Source organism: Lemur catta, chromosome 20 (assembly GCF_020740605.2).
Source record: "Lemur catta isolate mLemCat1 chromosome 20, mLemCat1.pri, whole genome shotgun sequence".
In the NCBI taxonomy this organism is placed as follows: Eukaryota; Metazoa; Chordata; class Mammalia; order Primates; family Lemuridae; genus Lemur; species Lemur catta.
Window position 1 is genome coordinate 3,825,837 of NC_059147.1, and position 26,031 is coordinate 3,851,867.

General features: G+C 38.2%; 1 protein-coding gene across 5 annotated transcripts in view; it reads left to right on the top strand.

Moving 5' to 3' along the window:
* Nucleotides 1–26,031, top strand: part of PHKB (phosphorylase kinase regulatory subunit beta) — a 212,607-nt gene that overhangs the window by 159,527 nt on the left and 27,049 nt on the right. For 4 of the 5 annotated variants that reach the window (XM_045533352.1, XM_045533353.1, XM_045533355.1 and 1 more), the window contains 9 exons: nucleotides 1,776–1,859; nucleotides 2,346–2,450; nucleotides 3,612–3,694; nucleotides 4,345–4,435; nucleotides 19,677–19,738; nucleotides 19,828–19,990; nucleotides 21,120–21,201; nucleotides 23,140–23,197; nucleotides 25,337–25,427. In XM_045533352.1, the coding sequence (XP_045389308.1) occupies nucleotides 1,776–1,859; nucleotides 2,346–2,450; nucleotides 3,612–3,694; nucleotides 4,345–4,435; nucleotides 19,677–19,738; nucleotides 19,828–19,990; nucleotides 21,120–21,201; nucleotides 23,140–23,197; nucleotides 25,337–25,427 (819 nt within the window). Of the gene's footprint in view, nucleotides 1–1,775; nucleotides 1,860–2,345; nucleotides 2,451–3,611; nucleotides 3,695–4,344; nucleotides 4,436–19,676; nucleotides 19,739–19,827; nucleotides 19,991–21,119; nucleotides 21,202–23,139; nucleotides 23,198–24,315; nucleotides 24,407–25,336; nucleotides 25,428–26,031 lie in introns of all 5 variants that reach the window. The other variant, XM_045533356.1, reaches the window with a different exon arrangement.

Genomic DNA, 26,031 nt, shown 5'->3' on the forward strand with positions numbered 1-26,031 from the left:
TTAGATTAGATTTCTACCTCTCATTAAATGCAAAAGTAAATTTCAGAGAGATTAAAAATTTAAAATTTTTTAAATGATTTAAATATAAAATCACTAGAAGAAAAAGTAGGAGAATATTTTTATAGCTGTTGAGGGGGGAAGCCCATTCTTAGATTAATAAAAATGCCAAAAGCCATTAAGGAAATGATTGACCAATATTGTATAAATAAACATAGTGTAAACAATGTGGCGCATCAAAGGTGCTTATGCAATTTTCTAGTAGAAAAATGTTTATATTGAAATATCACATGCTGACATGATACTTGACCTACTATGTAGTCATTCTCACATTTCATAACGACACTGAAGAAGAGCAAACCAAGTGAGGTATTTGATTCAAAGGATAATATTCTTAATATACAAAGCTCTCTTATAAATCAAAAAAATGACAAATACCCAGTACAAAAGGGAACAAATGGAAAAAATTATAGACTGTACCAAGAGTCCTTAAATATATTGGAAAATGCTCAGCCACAAAATATTTGAAGAAAGTAGTTTGAAAGTAAAACAAAATATCATTTTGACCCAAGAGAGTGACAATAAAGGCCTATGCACTGTTAATGCCAATGTAAACTGGCACATTATTTCTAGAGGGTGACTAACCTGGCATTATGTTTCAAAAAGAATATACATTCTCTTTGATCCAGCAAGTCTAGGGAATTACCCTATAGATATAATAATACACGGTCCAAAGATACTTATTGAATTATTTTTAAAATAACAAAAATTGGGGAGCTACCTTTATCAGAGGATAGGTGTTAAATAGGGTAAAAGAGCTTCCTGATTGGATTAAGTGCCCAGCATTGGCATTAGCTCACTCCTAATTCATTCCAAGACTGTTTTTACCTTATAGAAATTCTGGAAGTTTCTGCTCCACTGTGGCACCCTTCCCTGAATTATAATATTGCTACAGACTTTTCCCCCCAGTTTTTATATTTCTTCATTCATTTCAACCTTAAAATGCAAAGAAAATGCATAGGCTCATTTTAACCTCTTAAAACTGAGACATCACAATATTAAGTTTAAAAAAATGCAACAGAGAACAGATTATATATTATATGAACCCAATTATGTAAATATACACACATTTTGACCTATGTGTATAATATGGGTACATCTATTTCTATGTACTTTTAAAAATCTGTAATCCTTCCTATACTTTTAGTGCTCCTTGGGCATCACACAGTAAATTACTCCCCTTTCAACATGCCCATAAAGAGTTGTGAGAGTCAACAAGAACATTCACTTTTAGCATAAGGTTTGAATTTTTCATAAAATTTATATAATCAGAAAAATCAATGAAGACATTTCCATTTTGGTGGGAAATACTTGAAGGTAGAAATTTAGTAGGAGATATATGGCCCTATTTTTAAAATCTTTAAATAGCTAGATGTTTTTAATGACACAGGAATCATTTTTTTGTGTGTGTTCTTTTATGAATCAGACAAGGCTGTGCCGGTTGCACACTTAGGACAGCATGAGAACAGTGTCAGATTTTAGAATGTTGCTCAGTGGGTCTGCAGAAGTTTTGCTCTCAGATCTCTCAGTGACCCCAAACCTAAGCTGACATCTTTGGCTAGCTTGTTGTACTACAAGTGGTTGGATAAGGGTTCCTAGCCCCTTTTTCTATGGAAAGATCAGAAATTAACAAGGCAACAGACAGGGGGAAGAAAACAGCAAAAAAGGGAAAGCATGGATCCTTGCCTGACTCTAATTGACAAACTTGTGTCTTACAGGCTTATTTTCACCTGGGTATCAATGAAAAGTTAGGACTCTCTGGAAGACCAGACAGGCCCATTGGCTGCCTTGGTACATCAAAGGTACTCAGGAAATTTCCTCAGAGTAGTGTTTGCATTATGATACCACATGCTGAAATGATGTTTGACCTGCTAAACATTCATCCATTGTCATGTTTCATTATGCACATGGGCTAGTTATATGAATTATTATTTTCTGCAAGTAAATCTTTCTTACTTTGCATCATATCACAGAAGTGTTCTAGGAATGAATGAGCATCTCACTGCTGTGTTATTTCTAAGCTTTGTAAAGTACCTAATTATAATAATATTTGCTCAAACACAGACTTTTTTCATATTAGAGGTGGACTACTTTAAGTTTCTTAGCATACCGATTCCATCAAGAAACTATATAATATTTTAATATTATATGGATTTCACAAGCTGTTAATTTATTTGCTTATTTGGAATTAAATATCAGCTTTGATTTTTATTGGCACTTACAGTACTATATCTTTGCTTTTGGTATGTTTTGTATTTACTTATTTTTTAAAAACTTTTCCTTTATAGATTTATCGCATTCTAGGAAAGACTGTGGTCTGTTACCCTATTATCTTTGACCTCAGTGATTTCTACATGTCTCAAGATGTTTTGCTGCTGATAGACGACATAAAGGTAGCTTCAGATCACCTTTCTTTGAAATGAGATGACTCTGTTTCCCCTTCTTTCATCTTATGTTATTATAGTGAGTGCTCCTGAGTGTCTGTGACATCAGTTTAACACAGTGTAAAATATGGAAGTAAAGTAACACCCTTGTAGCTTTGCAGAGAGTTTACATTCCTTGTAGCATTAGAATGACAGGCGGGCTCCCTTTCTGCAAATGGAATCAGAAGATGCAGTTCCTAAAGCAGAGGGGGACTGTTGTGAGAACTATGTTCCTGTGGCAGCAATAGTTCATCTCTTTCTGAACAATAGTTGAGTTAGCAAAGTAATTTTATTTATGAAGAATGTCCAGTAAAACCTCAAATAACTTGTAACTCTGTGAGTTAAAATCTCCTCCACTGCCTTTTCCACTCGCAGAGTGGAGAAGCTAGAATCAAGGTTCAGAGCATCCAAGAGCCAGATTACATTTGTTAAAATCTTGGTGCTGCCACTTACCAGCTGTGTGTTCTTAGGCAAGTTACTTAACTCCTCTCAGCCTCTGCTCCTCTGTAAAAGTCAACAATAATAGGGCTGTTTTGGGGATTAAATGGGTTAATATATGTAACGCACTCAGAATAGTGCCTGGCACGTGGTAAAAAATGGTCTTTGATATGACAATGATGATAATAATATGTCTTTGAGATGATGAGGATGATAGATAGATAGATAGATAATTTAGGCAAATAAAGAACTTCCTCCACATTGCTTATGAACTCTGTATAGATTCAGTCAAATCTCTTCTCCCTACTGTAATATAAATCTGCAGTAACATGGAGTGAGAATTAATCCTCTGGATGAGAACCTGGAATGACTTTTCCCCGGGGACAATTCTTGAACTGTATTTTTTAGGCCAAGAAAGAGAGAGTGAGAAAGAGAGAAGCCTTAAAACATATATGATATGATTACTTTTAAGAACAAAGTTTGAGTTCAAAATGATTTTCAGCTTAACTTGTATGTAACCATATAATCTATTAGAACACTTCTACCCCTAAGTAGTCTCAATTATCCAGGGTGTGATTGTGAACTATCTTGATATATAAGAATTTTGTTGGCTCTTTACTACTCATGGGTAAGCATCCTGGTCATCTCAGATACTGTGCCATTACATCCTACCTCATTCTTATGTTTTTACAGAATGCGCTTCAGTTCATTAAGCAATACTGGAAAATGCATGGCCGTCCACTGTTCCTTGTTCTCATCCGGGAAGACAATATAAGGTAGGTTGATAAAAGAAGTGAAGTGCGTGTATCTCACTGCCATTACTATTGTGAACCCCTTAGACCAGTGGTCCCCAACCCCTGGGCTGTGGCCTGTTAGAAACAGGAGGTGAGTGGCGGGTGAGCAAGCGAAGCTTCCTCTGTATTCACAGCCGCTCCCTGTTGCTCACATCCCGCATGAGCTCCGCGTCCTGTCTGATCAGCAGGGGCATTAGGTTCTCACAGGAGCGTGAACCCTACTGTAAACTGCACACGCGAGGGGACTAGGTTGCCTCCGTATGAGAATCTATTGCCTGATGATCCGAGGTGGAGCTGAGGTGGTGATGCTGGCGCTGGGGAGTGGCTGCAAATACAGATTGTCATTAGCAGAGAGGTTTGACTGCACAGTAAATGTAACGCACTTGCATCATCCCAAAACCATCCCCTCACCCCAGTCTGTGGAAAAATTGTCTTTCACAAAATTGGTCCCTGGTGCCAAAAAGGTTGGGGACTGCCGCTTTAGAAGCAGGGCCTCCTTGGATTTTTTGTGTCTCTCTTAGCATGTGACAGAGTGCTTTGTATATCTAAAGGATGCTTAGAATTAAATTATTAATTTGTCCTCATTCTGTTGTTAATATGCACATTTTGTTCATCTGTTTATATTTTTTTAGAGGTAGCCGGTTCAATCCCATATTAGATATGCTGGCAGCCTTTAAAAAAGGAATAATTGGAGGAGTCAAAGTTCATGTCGATCGTCTACAGGTAGGCTGACTTTCACTGTACTTCTATTCAGGACAATTAATCTATCATGCAGCTATGTTTTTTAATATTTATGTTCTATTTAAGGTTTTTGTCTTAAGGTTTTACTCTCTACCTATCTTCCTATTCCTGTTGTCACCATTCCAGTTTACCTGCTCCCACTAGTCAGGTGTTTAAACAGTTGCAGCGGTTTCCTAAGCAGAGTTTTAGGCTTCGGTAGCGCATCTCCAATCCCGTTTTTGCATGTGGGGAAGCCGGGTCCACAGTAGTGAAGTGGCCTGCTGTGTAGTCTTGGGCTTTCAGGGGCCAGTTGGCTGACTGTTGGCTCCGTGCTCTTTTCCCTACTCTACAGTAACATCCAACCTGGAGATAATCCTTGTTCTATTCAGAATTTCACAGCTCCTACATTACAGAAACCTCCTTTGGTTCCCTGTGAAGTCGTAACAGCCTCTGTCCACAATTATTTCCTAGTAAACACTCTTTATGCTTAAGCCAATACAAATTAATTACTGTGTCCTGAACTTTGTTGGGTTATGCCCATGTGCTCACACCATTTTCTCTGCCTGGAATATTCTTCTTTATTTCAAAGTCACTGGGCTTTGAAGTCCTACCAGACTTTAAAGGCAGCTCTGCAAGATTACCCAGACCAGAAAAGACACTTCTCTTCTTTACCATACCTTCTGGCTTAGCTACTCAGATTGTGGTCCGTCATGGACTTAAGGTCTGATTTAGTATAAAATAATTTTGATTGTCCCATAGGGCCTTACACATGGTAGGTGCTCAATACTGAGTAAGAAAGAGGAAAGCTTATAAAGAAGGACCTATGTATGTAGTTTTATAAATGGCAAATTTACCTACCCATTCATTAGCGGTTGTATTTTTCACACTTGATTGATTTTTACCTAAATTTTAATCTTTTCCTCCTTATTTCCTGTTTCTTTCTCTTTTCGCAATGCTTCCTGGGGCAATTTCTTTGATGTTTATCCTACAGCTCTTCTACTGAGTTTTGCATTTTAGCTATCATGTTTTAATTTTTCCTTTTTCATAGTGTCATGTCCTTGTTTTATATGGATGTTAGGTTTTGTCTTATTTTTCTGAGGATATTAACTAAAAGTTTTTAAATATTTTCCTCTGGAATTATCTCTTTCAGGTTTTTTATCTCAGTCTTTCATGTTGGAGGCATTTGTCAGATGTCTGGTGATCTTTAGCTATTCATTCATTTTTAAGAGAGAAGGAGTAAAAAGTTTATAGGAAGCTGTGTGTCTGGGACAAAGCTTGTGGATGAATTCACTTACAAGGTGGTGTTGTAGCAAAGGCCCTTTTTGTTATGGGAAGCCTCGGAATACAATATCTGGAGGTCTTTTCTCTGGGGCTCTTCGTTTTTCCCAGAAAATAAACATCTTCTCATGCCTAAAGGACATATACTTTGTTTCCATGTCCTGAGAGGGGAGCCAGGGGTCCCACTGCAAAGTATACAGTCTTTCACTGAATCTGTGTTTAATCTGTGTATCTCCTGCTCTGGGCTGCACCTTGTACTCTCCAGTACAGAGTCTTTAACCAGAGAAAAAGCCTCTGGTCTCCCCAAAATTAGGGAGATGGAAGCAGATAGTAACTTCCTAGCTGTTTAGGAAAAGGGGAGGAACTTTTGAATCCATTCTCTTTATATAGAGAGTGTAGTGAATCTAGGGCTTTTAGCTCCCTTTGCCTACTCCCAGCAGTATCTGGACCTCAGGCTTCTGAGGCTCTTTCCTGTTCTCGTCCTCTTAATGGATTTATACCTTACTGGGTTTATACCTTAAACGTTTTTTTCTACTATCAGTTTAGTGGGATTTTAGGAAAAATAGGAGTTAACGATATTCAATGGTTATGTTAACCAGAAACCCACTCTTTTATTCTTAAATGTTCCTCCATTCCAAGATCTCCCTAGACATTTTTCTAATCCTTATAAGACATATGTGGACCTATATGAAAAAAAAACTAGATAATTTTGATGAGAAATATAAGATTTTAATAAATGGTAGGCTGTATCATATTCTTGGGTAGAAAGACTATTATAAAAATGTGAGTAACTCTTAAATTAATACATTGGTTTATTACAATCATGGTCATTTCAATGGGAATCAATCAAAGTTTTTGGTAGTCTCATATGGCTAACAGGACAAAAATTAGAGTTGAGAGCCCACCAAGGAGGAGATATTTTGATAAATACCACAGACTTTCAGATGACCTTCTTGAAAAGCTGTACTTTAAGAGTAATAGGAAATCAGAAGAGTTTAGTCCTCACAAAGAGTGGGAAATAATATCATCTAGAGCCTCAAAATATTTTTACAGTGATCAATGTCTGGCTTTCATTCAGAAATTACCAGGCATACTAGGCGAGAAGATTAAACAATAGATAATCAAGAGGAAACACAGATAATAGCTAGACCTACATTTGGTTCAGATATTGGAGCTATCAGACCTAGGATTTAAAGTAATTATGATCAATATGTTTAAAAATTTAGATAACAAGTTGGAAAATTTTATTGAAGACTTTGAAAGTTTAAAAATTCTAAGTGAAAAATTCAATCAGAGAAAGAGAAATTGAACAAGAGTAGTGAGCAAGATGGTTGACCACCAGCTGCCAGAGCATCTCAGTAAGAAGTTTTAGATGAAAGAGAAAAATTGAACAAACACAAAATAGATATTGGGAGTGGATCTAAAGGAAGGGTGCCAGAACCTTCAGGAGATGCCATGGAAGCAGTTGCAGAGCAGAACAGGAAGGAACAAAATATTGCCAGAGATCAACCCCTGAGAGGCTTAGAGTCCATGGAGAAGGTTAGATGGAGCAGTGTGTTTCTCCCCCTCCCTCGTATCTCTAACAGTTGGCAGGTTCCTGAGCTGCTGGAGAGACTTTCTGCCCACATGAGCCCAGAGGCTGCTGCCACCAGAGAGCTGAAAGCTTCTTGTAGACAGGGAACCAGGCCCAAGATGGGACAGCAGGCACCATATTGCTTCTCTCCCCGCTGTGCATCTTTGTCCTCCTCAGAGGGCTTGAACTCCTGAGGTTTTGTCTTGCTCAGTCCCACACAGACATTTCCTAATTCTGGCCCAGAATGTAGAAGTCCCAGGCATCCAGTGGGTCCCAGGTGATCTATGTGACTCTAGTGCCTGGACATTCTAGGTGGCCGGCTTCCTGGAGTGAGGGACAGACACAACCAGGGTGCTAGCTCTCCTCCATTTAGACTGTTTTTCTCCCCTTCCCCTCCCACCCACAGCTACTGAGAGAGACAATTGAGCCACCACACTGAGGCTTCCACAGAGAGTGGGGCCCAGTCCTTTCCTCTTGGGGTCCTGCAGCAGACTGAGGGGTTTTTGAACTGTGAGCTTCCTGCCCACTGGCCCTCCCTGGTTCTGCTTGCCTGGTGACTCCATCAGAGTAGTGCATGCCCCAAGGCAGAGGGACATCAAACCTCACTGGGCACCCCATGGGCAACTCAGGACCTGCACGCTTCTCCCTGGAATGGTCAGGGATTGATCTTCAGGGATCAGGGGACAGGCTCGCAGGTCAGATCCCACACCCCCAGGTCTCAATCGCATTGCTTGTGGGCAAGGAGGGGAGATTTGTGAATTAGTCTCAGGAGGTAAGGGAGCCTGCATGGGCAAATCATGGGGGAGAGTACAGTGTGGGCCCTAGCTGCACCGTGCTCATGGGGCACCCCTCCCCTCACATTAGGGCTTCACTCTTAGATCAGGCCAGGATCCTGGGCAGAGAACCTCTGATCTGCGTTACAGTTGTGGGGGAGCTCAGCTGGCTTGAGCTCCTGTCTGCCAGCAGACACCAGAGGAAAACCGCAGAGCAGCAGAGAGCAGAGAGGAGCAAGGCCTGCTCTAGACTGCCAGATTGTGAATCTCAGATGGCCCCGACCTAGACAAGCATGCTTGCTGGTTGGGTGGGGCCGCTTCAGCCCCTCCCTGGGGCTTTGCCCAGAAGTTGGGAGCAGACCTTTGACCCTTCCTAAAGCGGATACCTTGCCAGCTTTTGTGGAGCCTGAGGGCAAGCTCACCTAACCCATCCCCCCCAGACATACTCCCCCACCCACCTCCCCTGTGGCAGAGAATAAGAACTTACCTGGCAGTTCCAGGGCCTCACCCACCACTTGCGACATTTGAGTGCTTCTCCTGAGGGACCAGAGCTGGTCACAGGACCCAAAAACAACACTGCAGTTTGTTCCTTCTGGCAAGCAATACCTACTGACGGGGAGGTGAATTCGCACGCCCTTTATAGCATTCACTGACTCAATCATATATGCTGTGGTTGACTCTTACCCACAAGGACCACCTACTGCCTCAGAGATTAAACTAGGCATGCCATTATAACCCACACAGTTAAAAAGACCAGAGGGCTGGGGAAAGAGAAAGGATTTCAAAGGCCTCCATCCTCCTGATCAAAGAGAGACAGGGATCTACCCTCTTACCTAGCTCACCACTCCTACAGCCTACAAACAATTAGCAACTGAGAAAATCACCACACCAAGGATACCTATAACCAAAGTATCTATACAGAACCTAGATTGCCATCAAAGCACCCACAAGTAAAGCCAAAGGTTTTTACCCAACATATGCTACAAACACACCTATATGAGTGAGGCAAGGGGGGAAAGCCCCATCTAAACAAAAGAAAATCCAAACATAAGAAGCAACAGCTGCTCCCAATGAGAAGGAATCAGCAAAAGAACTCCAGAAGAATGAAGACTCGGTACAAAAGATCACCCCCCAAAAAGGGAACACCAGCTCTCTAGCAATGGAAACCAACCCAAATCAGAACACTGTAATGACAGATAAAGAATTAAAAATTCTTTAATTAAAAATTAAAATTATAAGTAAGCTCAACAAAATACAAGAGAACATAGAAAACCAACACAAAGAATCCACAAAGAAAATTCAGGAAATAAATGAAAAAATTCACTAAAGAAATCTAATTATTTAAAAAAATCAACTAGAAATCCTGGAAATGAAAAATTAATTCAAGGAAATATAACCACAATGGAATGTCTTAAGAATATACTAGACCTAAGTGCACATTTGAAAATAACACCAATTGGGTGTCAGGCAGATGTGGGGGTGGGGATGGGTGTATACCTACATAATGAGTGCGATGCGCACCATCTGGGGAATGGACACGCTTGAAGCTCTGACTCGGGGGGGCTGGGGGGGAAGGGCAATATACGTAACCTAAACTTTTATACCCCTATAATAAGCTGAAATTTAAAAAAAAAAAAAAAAGAGTATACTAGACCAGGCAGAGGAAAGAATCTTCAGACCAGGCAGAGGTGTTGAAGACAACACCTTTGAATTAAACAAGTCTGTCAAAGATAAAGAAGAGAGAAATAAGAGGAAGGAACAAAGCCTACAAGAAATATAGGATTATGTAAAGAAGCCAAATATAAGAATTATAGGCATCCTTGAGAGTGAAAAAGAAAACACACCAGGGTTAGAAAACCTATTTGAGGGAATAATTGAGGAAAACTTCCCTGGTCTTATTGGAAATTTAGATATCCAGGTACAAGAAGCTCAACAAACACCTGGAAGACATATCATAAAGAGGCAGTCACCACAACACGTAGTCATCAGACGAGCTAAAGTTCACACAAAGGAGGAATTTCTATGAGCCCTAAGGTGAAAACATCAAGTAACTTACAAAGGAAAAGCCATCAGGCTAACTGCAGATTTTCAGTTGAGATCTTACAATCCAGAAGGGATTGGAGCCTCATCTTCAGTCTTCTTAAACAGAATAATGGCCAGGCTAGAATTGTGTATCCTGTGAAACTGAGTTCCTTATATGAGGGAGAAATAAAGACTTTTTCAAATAAGCAAACACTGAGGGAATTTGTTAAAACCAGACCTGCCCCGCAGGAAGTACTCAGCATCATACATGAGTCAGCACAATATAAAAGCACCAGTGTAAAATCACCTAAAAGCTGAAGTTCAGAGCCCATACAAAATAATGGCTCATGAGGTAAAACAAAGCAATAAGGTTCTTCCCAACAGGATGAACAGAAATGCATCCTACTTATCAGTTCTTTCAATAAACACAAACAGCTTGAATTCCTCACTCAAGAGACATAGGCTAGCTGAATGGCTAAAAAAAAATTCAAGCCAAGTCTGTGCTGTCTCCAGGAAACACATCTAACTCATAAGGACTCATTCAGACTCAAGGTGAAGGGATGGAAAAAAATACTCCATGCAAATGGAAATGAAAAGAAAGTAGGTGTGGCCATTCTCACATCATATAACATAGACTTCAAATCAACAACAGTATAGAAAGACAGTAAAGAAAGACAAAGACAGTCCTTATATAATGGTAAAGGGAGCGATTCAACATGAAGACATAACAATCCTAAATATGTATTTATTCACTCAACACAGGCGTGCCCAGATTCATAAAGCAAACCCTACTAGGTCTAAACAAAGTGATAAACAGCAACATCGTAATTGCTGAAGACTTCAACACCCCATTGACAGAAAAATGGACAGATCCTCCAAACAGGAAAAAAAAGCAAAGAAACATTGGACTTAAACTGGACTTCAGACCGAATGGGCCTAACAGACATTTACAGAACATTCTACTGAAAAGCTACTGACTGTACATTCTTCTCGTCAGCACATGGAACATTCTCTAAGATTGATCACATCTTAGGCCACAAAACATGTTTCAATAAACTCAAAAAAAAATGGAAATTATACCATGTATCTCCTCAGACCAAAGTGGAATAAAAATAGTAATCAACTCCAAGAGAAACACTCAGTTCTATACAACATCATGGAAATTAAAAACCCTACTGCTAGGCCGGGTGCAGTGGCTCACGCCTGTAATCTTAGCACTCTGGAAGGCCGAGGTGGGCGGATTGTTTGAGCTCAGGAGTTCAAGACCAGCCTGAGCAAGAGCAAACCCCGTCTCTACTAAAAATAGAAAAGAAATTATACAGACAGCTAAAAACATATATATATATATATATATATATATATATACAAAAAATTAGCCGGGCATGGTGGTACATGCCTGTAGTCCCAGCTACTCGAGAGGCTGAGGCAGGAGGATTGCTCGAGCCCAGGAGTTTGAGGTTGCTGTGAGCCTGGGCAACAGAGTGAGACTCTGTCTCAAAAAAAAAAAAAAAAAAAAAAAACCTACTGCTAAGTGATTATTAGGTCAAGGGAGAAATTAAGCTGGAAATCAAAAGATTCCTCAAACTAAATGACAAATGAGACACTAAGGGAACAATTTATAGCCTTAAGTGCCTTCATCAAAATAACAGAAAGATCACAAATCAACAATCTAATGAATCATCTCAAGGAACTAGAAAAGGAAGAACAAACCAAACCCAAACCCAGAAGAAGAAAAGAAGGTCAGAGCAGAACAAAATGAAATGGAAAACAAACAAACAAAAAAATAATGCAGAAGATTAATGAAACAAAGAGTTGATTCTTTGAATAGATAAACAAAATTGATAGACCTCTCATTAGACTAATGAGAAATAGAAAAGAAAGGACCAAAATAAGCTCATTCAGAAATGAAAATGGAGATATTACAACTGATACCACAGAAATGCAAAATATCATCTGTGAATACTATAAAAGTCTTCATGCATATAAACTTGAAAATGTTGAGGAAATGGACAAATTCCTGGAAATATACAATCTCCCAAGGCTCAATTAGGAAGAAATACCAACTCCTGGAAAAAAAAAAAAAAAAGAAATACAACTCCTGGAATGACCAATTACAAGCAACAAAAATTGAAGCAGCAATGTAAAAAATCATCCAACAAAAAAAGTCCCAGGCGAAATGGTTTCACAGCCAAATTTTATCAGACCTACAAGGAAGAATTGGTACCCATACCGCAGAAATTATTTCATAACATCGAGAAGGAAGGAATCCTCCCCAACTCATTTTATGAAGCCAATTTCTCCTTGATACTAAAGCCAGGAAAAAGCACAACAAAAAAATAAAACTGTAGATCAATATCCCTTATGAATATAAATGCAAAAATTCTCAATAAAATTCTAGCAAAGCAAATTCAGCAATACATTAAAAAAATAATCCACCAAGACAAAGTGGGCTTCCTCCCAGGTATGCAAAGATGCTTCAACATATGTAATTCCATAAATGTGATTCACCATATAAACAGAAGCAAAAACAAAGATCATATGATCATCTCAATAGATGGGGAAGAAGCCTTTGACAAAATTCAGCACCCTTTTCTGATAAAAACTCTTAACAAGGTAGGCATAGATGGAACATATTTCAAAATTATAAAAGCCATATACAACAAACCCACAGCCAGCATCACACTGAATGGGGAAAAGTTTAAAACATTCACACTTAGAACTGGAACAAGACAAAGATGCCCACTGTCACCACTTCTATTCAACATAGTGCTGGAAGTCCTAGCCAGAGCAATCAGGCAAGATAAGGAAATTAAGGGTATCCAAATGGGGAAAAAGGAGGTCAAACTGTCACTCTTTGCTGATGATATGATCTTATATCTGTAAAACCCTAACAATTCTGCCAAGAGACTCCTGGGATTGATAAATAAAGTCAGCAAAGTCTCAGGCTATGTAATCAATGTACACAAATCAGTAGCATTGCTATATACCAATATCAATCAAGCTGAGAATCAAATCAAAGACTCAATACCTTTCACAGTAGCTACAAAGAAAATAAAATATCTAGGAATATATTTAACCAAGTAGGTGAAAGATCTCTACAAAGAGAACTGTGAATCACTGAGGAAGGAAATTGCAGATGATGTAAAGAAATGGAAAAACATATCATGCTCATGGATTGGCAAAATCAACATTGTTAAAATGTCCCTACTGCCCAAAGTGATTTACAAATTGAATGCAATCTCCATCAAAATACCAATGTCATTTTTTGCAGATCTAGAAAAAATAAGTCTGTGCTTCATTTGAAACCAGAAAAGAGCCTAAATAACCAAGGTGACCTTAAGCAAAAGGACCATCACTTTACGTGACTTTAAGCTATACTAAAAGGCTATAGGAACCAAAACAGCATGGTACTGGCACAGAAATGGAGATATAGACCAAAGAAACAGAACAGAAAACCCAGATATAAAACCATCCACATATTTCTATCTGATCATTGACAAAGCAGAGAACAATATACATAAGGAAAATAATCTCTATTCAATAAATGGTGCTGGGAAAATTGGATGGCCACATGTAGAAAATTGAAACAATATCCATATCTCTCACCACTCACAAAAATTAATTCAAGATGCTTAACAGACTTAAACCTAAGACCTGAAACCATAAGAGTTCTAGAAGAAAATGTTGGAAAAACTCTTCCAGACATTGGCCTTGGCAAAGAATTTATGAAGAAGACCACTAGGGCAATCACAGCAACAACACAAATAAATAAATAGGACTTGATTAAATTATAAGCCTTCTGCACAGCCAAGGAAACCATCAACAGAGCAAATCGACACCCACAGAATGGGAGAAAATATTCACATGCTATACCTCTGATAAAGGGCTAATAAAGCAGAATCTACAATGAACTCAAGCAAATCAGCAAGAAAAAAGTCAAACAACCCCATTAAAAAGTGGGCAAAAGACATGAACAGAAGCTTTTCAAATGAGGATAGATTAATGGCCAATAAATATATGAAAGAATGCTCAACCTCCCTAATCATCAGAGAAACGCAAATCAAAACCACAGTGAGATATCACCTAACCCAGTGAGAATGGTTTCTATCAAAAAGTCCCAAAACAATAGATGCTAGCATGGATGTGGAAAGAAAGGAACACTTATACACTGTTGGTGGGGACTGCAAACTAGTGCAACGTCTGTGGAAAACGTTGGAAAACATATGGAGATTTGTCAAAGAACTAAAAGTATATCTACCATGTGATTCAGCAATCCCGCTACTGGAAAAAAAGACACTTGTATTCAAATGTTTATAGCAGCACAATTCACAATCACAAAGACGTGGAATCAACCCAAATGCCCATCAATTCATGAGTGGATTAATAAAATGTGGCATATGTACACCATGGAGTACTACTCAGCAATAAAAATTGAATTGATACCTTTTGCAACAATCTGAATGGAACTGGTGACCATCCTCCTAAGTGAAGTATCACAAGAATAGAAAAACAAACACCACATTTACTCACTATTAAATTAGAACTAACCAATCAGCACTCATGTGCACAGACAGGAGTAAAACTCAACAGAAATCATGTAGGTGGGAGGGGCGAGGAAGGGATGGGTGAAATCATACCTAATGAGTACAGCGTACACTATTTGGGTGAGTGGCACACTTATAACTTTGACTCAAGTAGTACAAAAGCAATCCATGTAACCAAAACATTTGTGCCCCTGTAATATTCTGAAATATAAATTAATTAATTTATTAAATTTTAAAAATTCAATTACTGAAATTGAGAACTCACTGTGGTACTTATTCACTATAATGATGGCAGGGTATAAGTAACTCAGAAAAAGACCCCACCATACACATAAGAACTTAATATATAATCAAAGAAACTTCATGAACTCATTGTGATGTACGTAGAATTTAAAAAAATACTTTGGGAAAAATTAATGAAGTTAGAGCATCACTTCATATCGCACACCAAAATATATTTCAGGTAGATTAGATGATTTAATATAAAAGAAAAGCCATAGAAATTTTTATTACAATTTTAAAAAGAAATTAGAATACATATAGGCTTTCATTTTTGGCATATGATAAGCTCTCAGTTTTAGGCTCTGATGTTGACAAATTCTTAGTTTTGTGCTGAATATGAGTTTAAAATAATTTTACTTTAAAGTTTAATATCCTACCGTGTTGTAGAGAATTTCCATTATACTTGAAGAGTCATAGACAAATTGTAAATACACTGCAAAAAGTGTTGACATTTTCTTTCAAGGCAGTAAATTGAAGATTTCTCCTTTTCTTTTGATTTTCTTTTAATGTCAAACACAGCATAGAGTTTTAAAGTTGGAAAGAGATCTTTTCTATCCTTCATTAGCTGAAATTAGAAACTCTTCACCTATATATCCTTATACACAAAGTTCAAGTTGGTCAAGACCTTGAGATAGTTCATCTAATCCCCTCATTTTAAACAGCAAACTGGAGCCCTTTGTGGGGAAGTGACTATCTGCCACCCTAAGACTAGTTGTAGAGAAAGGGTAGGACTCAGGGCTTCACATTCCTGGTTCTCTGCTGTTGATACTCAAGCTCCTGCACTTCATCACTGTCCCGTCAGCAGCGCAGTTTAATGTATACTTCACTACCCCCTCATGCTTCCATTTCTAGTTGTGTTTCAGAGGTTGGAAGAGAGAGAGGTAGTGGTTTTGTATGTCACCATCCAAAGAGGTTTACATTTAAAAAAATGTAAATGGAAGTTTACCACTCATGTTTTTACTTTTTGCCTTCTCTCTTTTACTTAAAAGTATTTTATCAAAAACAAAATATAAGTAAATAATTGTTCAATTCTAGACTTATAATCAGCAGTCATCCAAAATGTCAACAATATTTTGGAAGATCTTTGCCATCTTTTTAAAAATTGTGGTAAAACATACATGAAGTTTTACCATCTTAACCATTCTTAAGTGGTATTAAGTACCTTCACATTGTTATGCAACCAATCTCTAGACTCTTTTCATCCTGCAAAACTCAAATTCTATACTCATAAACAACTTCTCATATCCCCGACACTCCAGCCTTTATCTTCTCATTAATATAGTAAGTGAAAATGGCAATTATATGCTCTTCTTGGATTTTATTTCAGGGCCTTTCAAATTTCCTTAGCCCCTGATCCACAATTTCTCTCATCACTGGGATTCACCCTCCCTTCCCAGCTTCATTACCCAGGACACGTATCCGTGCGGTTTGTTTCCAACCATGCTTTCCACTCTCCAGGTATACTGGGTACTTTCAAAATCTCTGAATATAACTGGGGTTCCCCCCATGTTGTTACTATATTTTAGCATTGCTTTTTTCCTTTTTTCTTCCTATCTACATCACACTTTAATTTTACAACTTAGGTCAATGTCTCCCCTTTAGTGAAGCCTCCAGGACTGGAATTAATAATTCTCCTTCCAGCGTGCTTGTGTGGCCTTTTGCTTGAACCTGTCCATGAACTCTTACTTACTTCATTTTACATGCAGCTAGTTTCTCATGCCTGCTTCTCTCTGTGGGTTTGCAAACTCCCTCAGGCCAGGCTTCACTCATCTCTGCATTCCCAAATACTCTGCTCCCCACTGCTGTCTGTGGGAAACATTTAAATATTGGTTCATTGATTCAACAAATATTTATTCAGCTCCCACTCTAGGCACTGGGGATATAGTGGAAAATAAGGTGTAGGAGGTCTCTGACCACATGGGACTTGCTCTAGCAGGGGAGCCTGACAAAATCAAAGCCAGGTGGGGGGAGTGGCGGGCAGGAGCGCAACCTTCGGTGGGCTGTTCAACTGGAGAGGACCTGGTGGGACGTAGCTGAGTGTCTCAGATTAGGATACCCTTTTCAATATTATATTTGTTTGACACATACATAGCAATATTAAGTTATTTAATTACCATCAGAACTAAGGTATTAATGCCTAACAAATTAATCATAAGTATATTTTTTATAAAATTAATTTAGGAGCTTCTACAAGCAACTGAATTTTTTTACCAAAAGCTCTAGAGACTATTAATGGAATTTAGCATTTGCCTATTAACTCAGAGTAAACATTTATTCTATGGTATGAATTAGAATATAAGGTTGGGTAAGCTAATAAAAATGGAAATTATTGAACAAAAATTTTCTGTTTTCAGTATTAGCTATCCACTTTAATAATTAATTTTTTTCGCTCTTTCCTTTCTCTCGTACCTGACATTACAATTTATTGTTAAATCCTATTGTCTCTATCCTCAGATTATATCCATAATCTAACCACTTCCCTTCACCTTTAGCACTACCATCATAATACAAGCTGCCATTATCTCTCATCTAGATTTTTGTAGTCATCTTCCAAATTCCTACTAGACATGGACAATTAGCCTCTTCATGCTCTACCTGGTCATAGGCAGTTAGATTATATTACGTATCATAAGCCTCCAGTGACATCCTCTCTCATACAAAGTGAAAACCAAGGTTCTTCAAACGATCTGCGTGCTCTCCGTGGTCTGGACCTGTATCTCTGACTTCCTCTCCTACCATCCCCCTGTCTATTCTATTTCAACCACACTTCCCTCCTTACTGCTTCTAAAAGATATTTAAGCATGCTCCTGCCCCAGGACCTTTGTACTTGCCATTCCCTCAGCCATGCACACTCTTCCCTCAGACACATACTGTTGACTACAGTCCTTCCTGCAGTCTCAGATTACATGTTGCCTCATTAGAGGAGTCTTTTCTGATCACCTATAGAAAGTGGCTAACCTGCCACCTCCTGTTTCCCTGCCCTGGCACTCCCCATCCTGACCTTTCTTTTTGCTATTTTACACTTCTCACCATCTGACATAATAAGTACATACATGTATATGCAAATGACATATATAATAATATCATAATTTTATGTATACATATATAGTCATGTGCCATGCCACATGACAGTGTTTTGGTCGATGATGGACCATATATATAATGTATTTTTACTGTACCTTTTCTGTGTTTAGATACACAAACACCTACACAAATGCTGTACAGGTTTGTAGCCTAGGAGCAATAGTCTATACCGTATAGCCTAGGTGTGTAGTAGGCTGTACTATCTAGGTTTGTGTACGTACACTGTGTCATGCTTATACAAGAACAACACTGCCTAGCAATGCATTTCTCAGAACGTATCTCAGTTGTAAAACAATGCATGACTCTGTGTGTGTGTGTGGTGTATATGTGTATATATGTACGTAATTTGTTTATTGTCTACCTCTTACATATACCTGTAAGGTCAATTTCAAGATGGCAAGGGTTTTGTGTAATTTGTTCAGGCTATATCCTCAATACCTAGCATAGTACCTGGCATATGGTAGGTGTTCAATAAATATTTATCTAACAAATTATTTAATTAAAGGACAAGATGTATAGGTGTGAGCCTACATGATAAGAAATATCACTCAACAAACCTTGTGCTCAGTGCTGCTCTTGCCCAGGCACAGGCCCTGCCTCCGGGGAGCTCACAGTCAAGAGCGACCTGGCTACAGTTGAGCCAATAAAAACGTGCTGATGGAGTACGTGTTTGGCCATCCTCCCTCAAACTGCATGCGGAGTCTCTAGTATGACTGCTGTTAATGTGTCCCTCCTGCCATCTCTAGAAGGGTACATGTGGATGATCTACTTCGTTTATGAGTTTCCACCAGCGGAAAAGGCAGCACTGCTCTGGGTGGCTCGCCAAGAGCGACGTTCCCTGTGTCCTGTTTCTCCACAATTAAAATGAACAGTAAGAAGGCAGAGAAAATAATATATGTAAGACAGTCATAATTAAAGAATTGCCTTATTTTTTAAGTAATAATTTATGGGTTTTTATGCAGTACACTTCTCAATTTTCTCTGACAATTCATTAGATAATCAGAAGTGACACATAATGTTAAAAATCATTGTAGGTTATCATTCATTTACACTGTTCACCGTGAACCACAGGCAAACAAAAAGTGTGTTTGAGTTTGAACTCATTTAGTTTGCTCAACCTATAATCGGGAACTGATGGGAAATAAAATGACGAAATGTGGGTTGCCATATGCCAGAGTGCAGAGAAGCGCTGGCCTGGATAACCAGTACCTTCCTGGTCCTGAAACGTGGAGAACTGGCAGCGTGTGCCGCTGGCGGCTCTGAAATGTATTACAGCAGCAGAATCTAAAGTGCAATTGCACATTGTCTTTTCCCAAAACCATTTTAGTATTTTATTTTTTATTTCAAATTTTTATTTTTTAACAGGTACTGAATTATTTTAAATTCAACTTAAAATAAATATCCCAAATTCTAAGAACAGAGAGTTCATCTCATGTTGCCTTTCCTATTTATTATGACTCATGAACTTGCAACTTGATGTGTACATTCTCTTTTAGGAGGTTTTGTTGTATGTGGAAAACTTTCTGACCTTAAAATGTTCATTTAAGAAAGTACTTCGGAATTGTATATATTTTTGAAGTAAACTTTTTTTGAAGTATTACTTAAATACAGAGAAGTGTGTGCACAAACCATAGGAGTGTAGCTGGGTAAATCTAAGAGTTTCGAGTCTTTTCTCAATCACATTGCAGACGCTGATATCTGGAGCTGTAGTAGAACAACTTGACTTCCTACGGATCAGTGACACTGAAGAGTAAGTCCCTTTGGGTTAGTTAGTTATTGTGTTTCTTGCAATTACATTAGAAAAGCAGGAAACCTGAAACCTTTTCTTTTTATTTCCAGCCTTCCAGAATTTAAGAGTTTTGAGGAGCTGGAACTTCCCAAACATTCAAAAGTCAAACGTCAGAGCAGCACCCCGAACGCCCCTAAACTGGAACAGCAGCCAGACATCAACAGTACTGAGTGGAAAAACAAACCCACCCATGAAATTCTTCAAAAGCTGAACGTGAGGAAGATACAATTTCCTCATGGCCCTAAGTGAGGTTGCCAGAGCAGGGACTCCCAGAGTCAGGCCAGATGTCTTTTTGTCTTCTCAGAGAAGGCAGCAAGTTACCTGGAGGTGGATGGCCTGGCTACACCAGGGCAGTAATGAGAGCTTGTTCTCTTGGTCTGACGTTAGCATGGATATTGTAAAGGTGCTTAAGCAGTGCAGATGAATGGGTTGTCTTGGATGTGAAAGTAATGTGTGAGCCATTAAAGAAGTTAAATCAGTGGTAGTGCCTTTGGGTTCTCCAAATTTCTCTTTCTATGGTCTCTCTTTCCCATTCCAGTCTTCTCTCCTAGCCAGTGTTTAGATCTAACGCTTGTTTTAAGTCTCCTGTCGTAGAAGAAAGCAGTCCTCTGACTACATCCACATGAATATATTAGCAACCTAATATTTTACCTTTCCTAAGATTATTTACATTTTAGAAGAAGGGCAGGGGTAGGGTGTATGCAGATGCAACAAAATGAAATTCTCCTGGCAGAGCCATAAACACTGTGACATCTGATTTGAGCCATAGAAATTTGAGCATGTGGACTAAACATATATCCTTCCAGACGTCATCAGTCCTTGTTAGTGGTCAATGTTATGTAGATCCACATGAGCTGGAATATGATGTGATAGGCGTAAGCACATGCACAGCACCCTACTATATAACACTCTCCACATGTCCCTCCTGGTACCCATCTCTTCACGACAGGTTGATAGCAACATGGCCTTCCATTTACAAACAAGTAGAATCAAGAAGGCAGTGGTTAAATGACCTGGCCAAGTCTCTCAAAGAATAGCAGAATTAATGCTTGTAGACAAAGTATTTTCTGTTCATTGCTGATCTTGTTTTCCAGAAAATGTGATTATTAAATTCTGTTGCCCTAGGAAGCTGGTTTGTCTACCCTCTGTCACCAGGAGTTCTAGGATAAATAGTTGTATAATGTCATGTTATGCTTGGTATTATATCAGTGGCATTTTATCATTCCTCAGTTCCATAGCAGAGTATTTCTTCTCTGTATCATGTGGTTTTGGGATTAGTTACCCCAGTAGCAACTCTTGTACCCATTTCGTTCTAGTTCCTCACTGCGATTTATATTTTCAGGACTGCAGTTGCCTTGCTAGCCAAGCCATCCTGCTGGGTATACTGCTCAAAAGAGAAGGCCCCAACTTCATCACAAAGGAAGGTAAGAATACATGTCTAGGAGAAAATTTTAAATGGTAGGACCTCTCTATTCTTGAACATATATCAAATGTGCATTTAAAAAAGCCACTAAAATGTTGCAATTTATTTTCTCCTCCATTAAACCTTTTATTTTTTTACTTTTGAATGGAAAATGTTCGTTCATGCCCCCTAGAGTGGAATAGACTGATGTATGCACTCCTAAATGGCTTCCATGCAGTGATGCCTGATTGTTTCTTTGATGGTCGGAACGGTGTTGGAGGCTGGATTTTGCCTGTGACTGTTAACCTCTGACGAATTCCGTAGTTGTTTATTGACAGTTTCTGTTTCCAGTTTTATTTTCTGTACTTTTTCCGGAATAATATTGAATTTTTATGTCTATAAAAATTAGCTTCCTTATAATCTGAAGCAGCCATTTGGAATGGAACATGGCATTTAATAGAATTGTGCTCTGAAGATGGTTAATAAAAATAAGTCATTTCTAATCATGTCTATGTTCACTCTGCATTAAGGATGCATTTATCCCCCAAATTCACACCTGTATGTTGAGTCACAACTGTAAAGAATCCTTGAGTTCTACATCGTGGTCTGCTTCTGGCATTTTATAGTACAGGATAATATAGAATACATTTCAAGTAGTTAATGTCTAGCTACTCAAAGTTTCTTGGCTCATCTGAAAATACTTCAGAGGTGCATGCTGATTTGGTTAAATTGAAAATTGAGTCAGAGTCCTAAACAGCACTATAATTAATAATATATGTAGTTCTGGTAATGAACTGAACATAATTATTTATTCAAATGAGGTCTAGTTTTTTTGCATTATTTTAGCTGAGAGATAACTTTCTTGAGTTTACATGTAAATTAAATAATCTAAAATTCGTAGCTCATTAAAGGCAGAAGAACTTTAAGCAAATTACAAATAGAATCCCTCATGTTTCTAAGTAGTGTTAAAACTGTAAGTATAAGCAGAATCTCAATTATATTTGGGACATTCATTGAAAATTGAACTTTAGCTAAAACAATAGGATTTTAAAAAATCAAACATTTCATTAGGAACCTAGAATTCAGAATGGCTATTGTGGTAGTGCTTTAAAATAAAACAAAATTTATATAAAATTGTTTACAATGAAACTGCTGAAGGAATTAGTTTTAAAGCTATTTTTATAAATGAGAATACTCATCTTTTACTTAGATATTTGAAAGACTTTGAATATTTCAAATCTGTAAAACCTTATGATACACTGAAAATCACAAACATCTACACAATCTGAATATAATGTTGTCTAATTTGTTGTAAGGCCATCAGAATAAGTTCAGGGTAAAATGTTAAAGATCCTGTTCTTTTATCTTTGTTTCCTTTTTGGTGCTCTTTCCTGTCACATTGTTGATTTACCAACAAAACCAGTTACAGGCCAGACCACATGTAATTTGTGACTACAAAATGAAACCCTGTGGTGTCTTTTGAGCTCTAATATATGCTGGAATGATCATAGTCCCATGCACAGAACAGGGCCTCAGTAAGGTTTCATTGAACACATCAATGACGAGTCATATGTATTCAGAGTCTACAGTATTTGTTCAGTTTGCTAATTATTTCACTATATTCCGTTTTTCTATTTTCTACAGTAAATTAAAATAACATTTGTATTTGTAAAAGTTTAGACTGCATGTTCATTAAGAAAACGGTTGAATTTCAAGAAATAAAATATTCACTGAAATCATATACTCAGACTAAATAGTAACAAAGTGCTGGAGACATTCACACTCTATCTATTTGGGTTATATATTTAAATATGTCAGGTAGTTCAGAATATTAATGGATGGATATCAACTCTAGTGGAACACAATGAAAATTCAAGAGTGATTTTTTTTAAAAAGCAATAAATGTTATGCATTTAATTAAAAGCTTTCTTCAACAAAGACTCTGTTATCCAATGTCTAGGTACCATTTCTGATCACATTGAGAGAGTCTATAGAAGAGCTGGCAGCAAAAAACTTTGGTTTGTATTAGCGTCCTTGTCATTATGTTTTATTTTTGTGTTGTCATATTTATTAGCTTAAAGATAATGGATCAATCTTAAAGATGGTTATTCATCCTAATTTTTCTTTTGAACTCTGAGGTTACAGCACTGTGACTCTGTCTACTTTCTAGGTGCCAACATTCCATTGTAGTCTGGCTCTCCCAAATGAAAACAGTCTAGGAGTAAAGACCTCCATTTTATGGAGGATCAGACATGAAGAGTATTCACTGGAATGATGTGCTGAAGACTCTTTCCTACCCTGCTCCTCCTCTGTCCCAGAAAAATGCTTTAGGTTCTGTTTTGTATTCAGGAAACCTGTTATCATAGAAGGCCATGAAAAGAGACCAATGTTTCCTTTCATCATAAGCAAAAATAATATAGATATAAGGTTGTTCTCTTATCACTTAAGTTGAATGAATCCCAGTAATTATAGTTGTTTCATGAAAAATAACGAATTTGTTGTATAGAGGTAGTATTTTCCCAGCATTTTTTTAAAAGTGGGTGAGTTTAGATAAAATTGTTTAAATTCAAAATGGGGTAGCCTAAATGCATGGCCCTCTGCATTTTGATGCAATTCTAACAGATTTACTAACAGAATCTAAAAAATGTTAAAAGTAAGTATGTGTGTATGTATACATGTATGTTTAAAATGACTTCTTATCTAATTTTTTTAAAAGTCTCAAGCAATATCATAAGAAACTCCCTTAACCTCAGTGAGCCTCCATCTAATCCCTTAAGTAGGAGTATTAGGAAAAACGATCTCTTAGTAGTATTTCACCTGTGTTTTTATGGTAAATATACCATTCCTACCCAGAAGAAATAATGAAATAATCCTACAGTTAAACCTGTCAAATTTTCATTGTAAATTCTCAGGACAATAAAGCATGCAAGCCAATAGATGTTGCTTTTTAATCAATAAGTTTCAAATGTGGTCTATAGTCTGATTTTTGGCTAAGCAAACCTAATCTTGCCATTTGTATTATACTTGCATTTTAGATAAAACATTAACTAGTAAACTGTTATGTTTAAAAGAATAAACTCTTAGAAGTTTTATTTACTCTATTTTCCCTTTTATGGCTTTCTACTGACACACCCAGGTTGGCGGTGCGCTACGGGGCTGCATTTACCCAGAAATTTTCTTCCTCTATAGCCCCACACATTACTACTTTTCTGGTACATGGGAAACAGGTAACATGCACAGAATTTGGAAACTCAAGCTGCTTGAAACGTGTGGGCTTATTTGCACTCTGAGGGTTAAAAACGTCTTTTGGTCTTCCAGCGTGTGGGTGAAAGCTTCTTTAGAAGTAGGAAGTGTTTGTTTCACTAACTTTATCAGTTATCAACTTGATTTTCTTCTGGTCCATCTATATTGAGATTAAGGAATATCAGTGCTTTCTATAGGTCAGTGTCTGTGGGCATCCTGAAATACAAAAATATTACAGCCAGTATCAAACCTACATTTTTATTTTATTTTCTCCTAAAAATTCCATATGAATTTTTACTTTTGAGGAAAAAACAGTCTTACATATTGCATGTGCTATGCTTAAAAAAACCTGTTCTCCCTACATTCTAAGACTTTTTCAGTAATGTAAAAATAGCAGTGTGAATTCCTTCCCCCAGCATCCTGGCTTTATCAAGAAAAAAAAGTGCTGGTATTTCATTGTAGCACTTTCTAAAATTCAGTACAGAGTGAATCCTCTAATCCAGGGATTTGGTTCTCTATGCACCAAAAGAAAGATGCTAGGTCACATGTAGCAGTGATGGACTTAATAATGGATTTGTTAATGCAAAATCAGAATATCCTCTAATGTGTCCCCCATATCCCCCCTCCTCAGTCCAAGGAATAGTTCGGCTCCTTTTTCTTTCTTTTTAAATTGGTAATGGCACCAGTGATGCTCTTGGCAGAGCCTGGCAGTAGAGGTGAGGCATTCCTCCCTGATTCCTGCAATCTGGGAAATGTTAGCTTTTAGGTTCAATGTCTTGGGCTCAGTGTTTCCTCCAAATGCTAATGTGGAGGCTGAACCGTGTATATTTTTAAGGCTCCCCAATCAGGAGCCCCATTCATTCATCATCTTTTAGGTTTGTGAACATCTGGCCTGCTCTCTTCTTTGCCCCCAGGTCGGTTGTACGCCGTGCGGCAAGTCTTTTATGTAAAGTAGTGGACAGCCTGGCCCCATCCATTACTAATGTTTTAGTGCAGGGCAAACAGGTAAGTATGTGCTTTTCAGACACTTACATAGTCACATTTGCGAAGTTTTGTGGATAAGACCCTTAATTTTAAATCTAGTAAGCCTCAGTGTCATAGGCCTCTCCAGATTAACAATGGCTCAGGCATTTCCACAAAAGGCTCCTTCTCCAAGCAAAATCTAGTCATAAAGATGCATAGTTATTAAATGGGCCATCCCTTTTTCCTGCTGCACCTTAGCGCTGTTAATTTTCCACTCCTGTGCTAGCTTGAGATTAGTGTAGATGCTGATGTAGAAAATGCAATAATAACTACTGAAGTTCTCCAGACAGGTTAGGACAAGCAGAGCAGACAGGCGATGGCAAAGGGCGCCTTTCCCCTTCTGTTGTGCATGCGGCTCTCCTGCCCCTTCGAAACACATCGGTGCTCAGGCAGGGCCAGGGTCTGTGTGCCAGTGCTGCTCCCTAGGTCTCGCACCCTCTATGCCGTTTCTCCCCCAGCTCCTCCCCATTCCCCAGCGCCAACTCGGTCACCTAGCCGTGTCCGGTTAGCAGTGGGCTCTCTGTCCTCGGGGTTCTCATAGTAGGCCTGTGACACTTCTCACCATCTGTCCGGGATCCCAATTCGT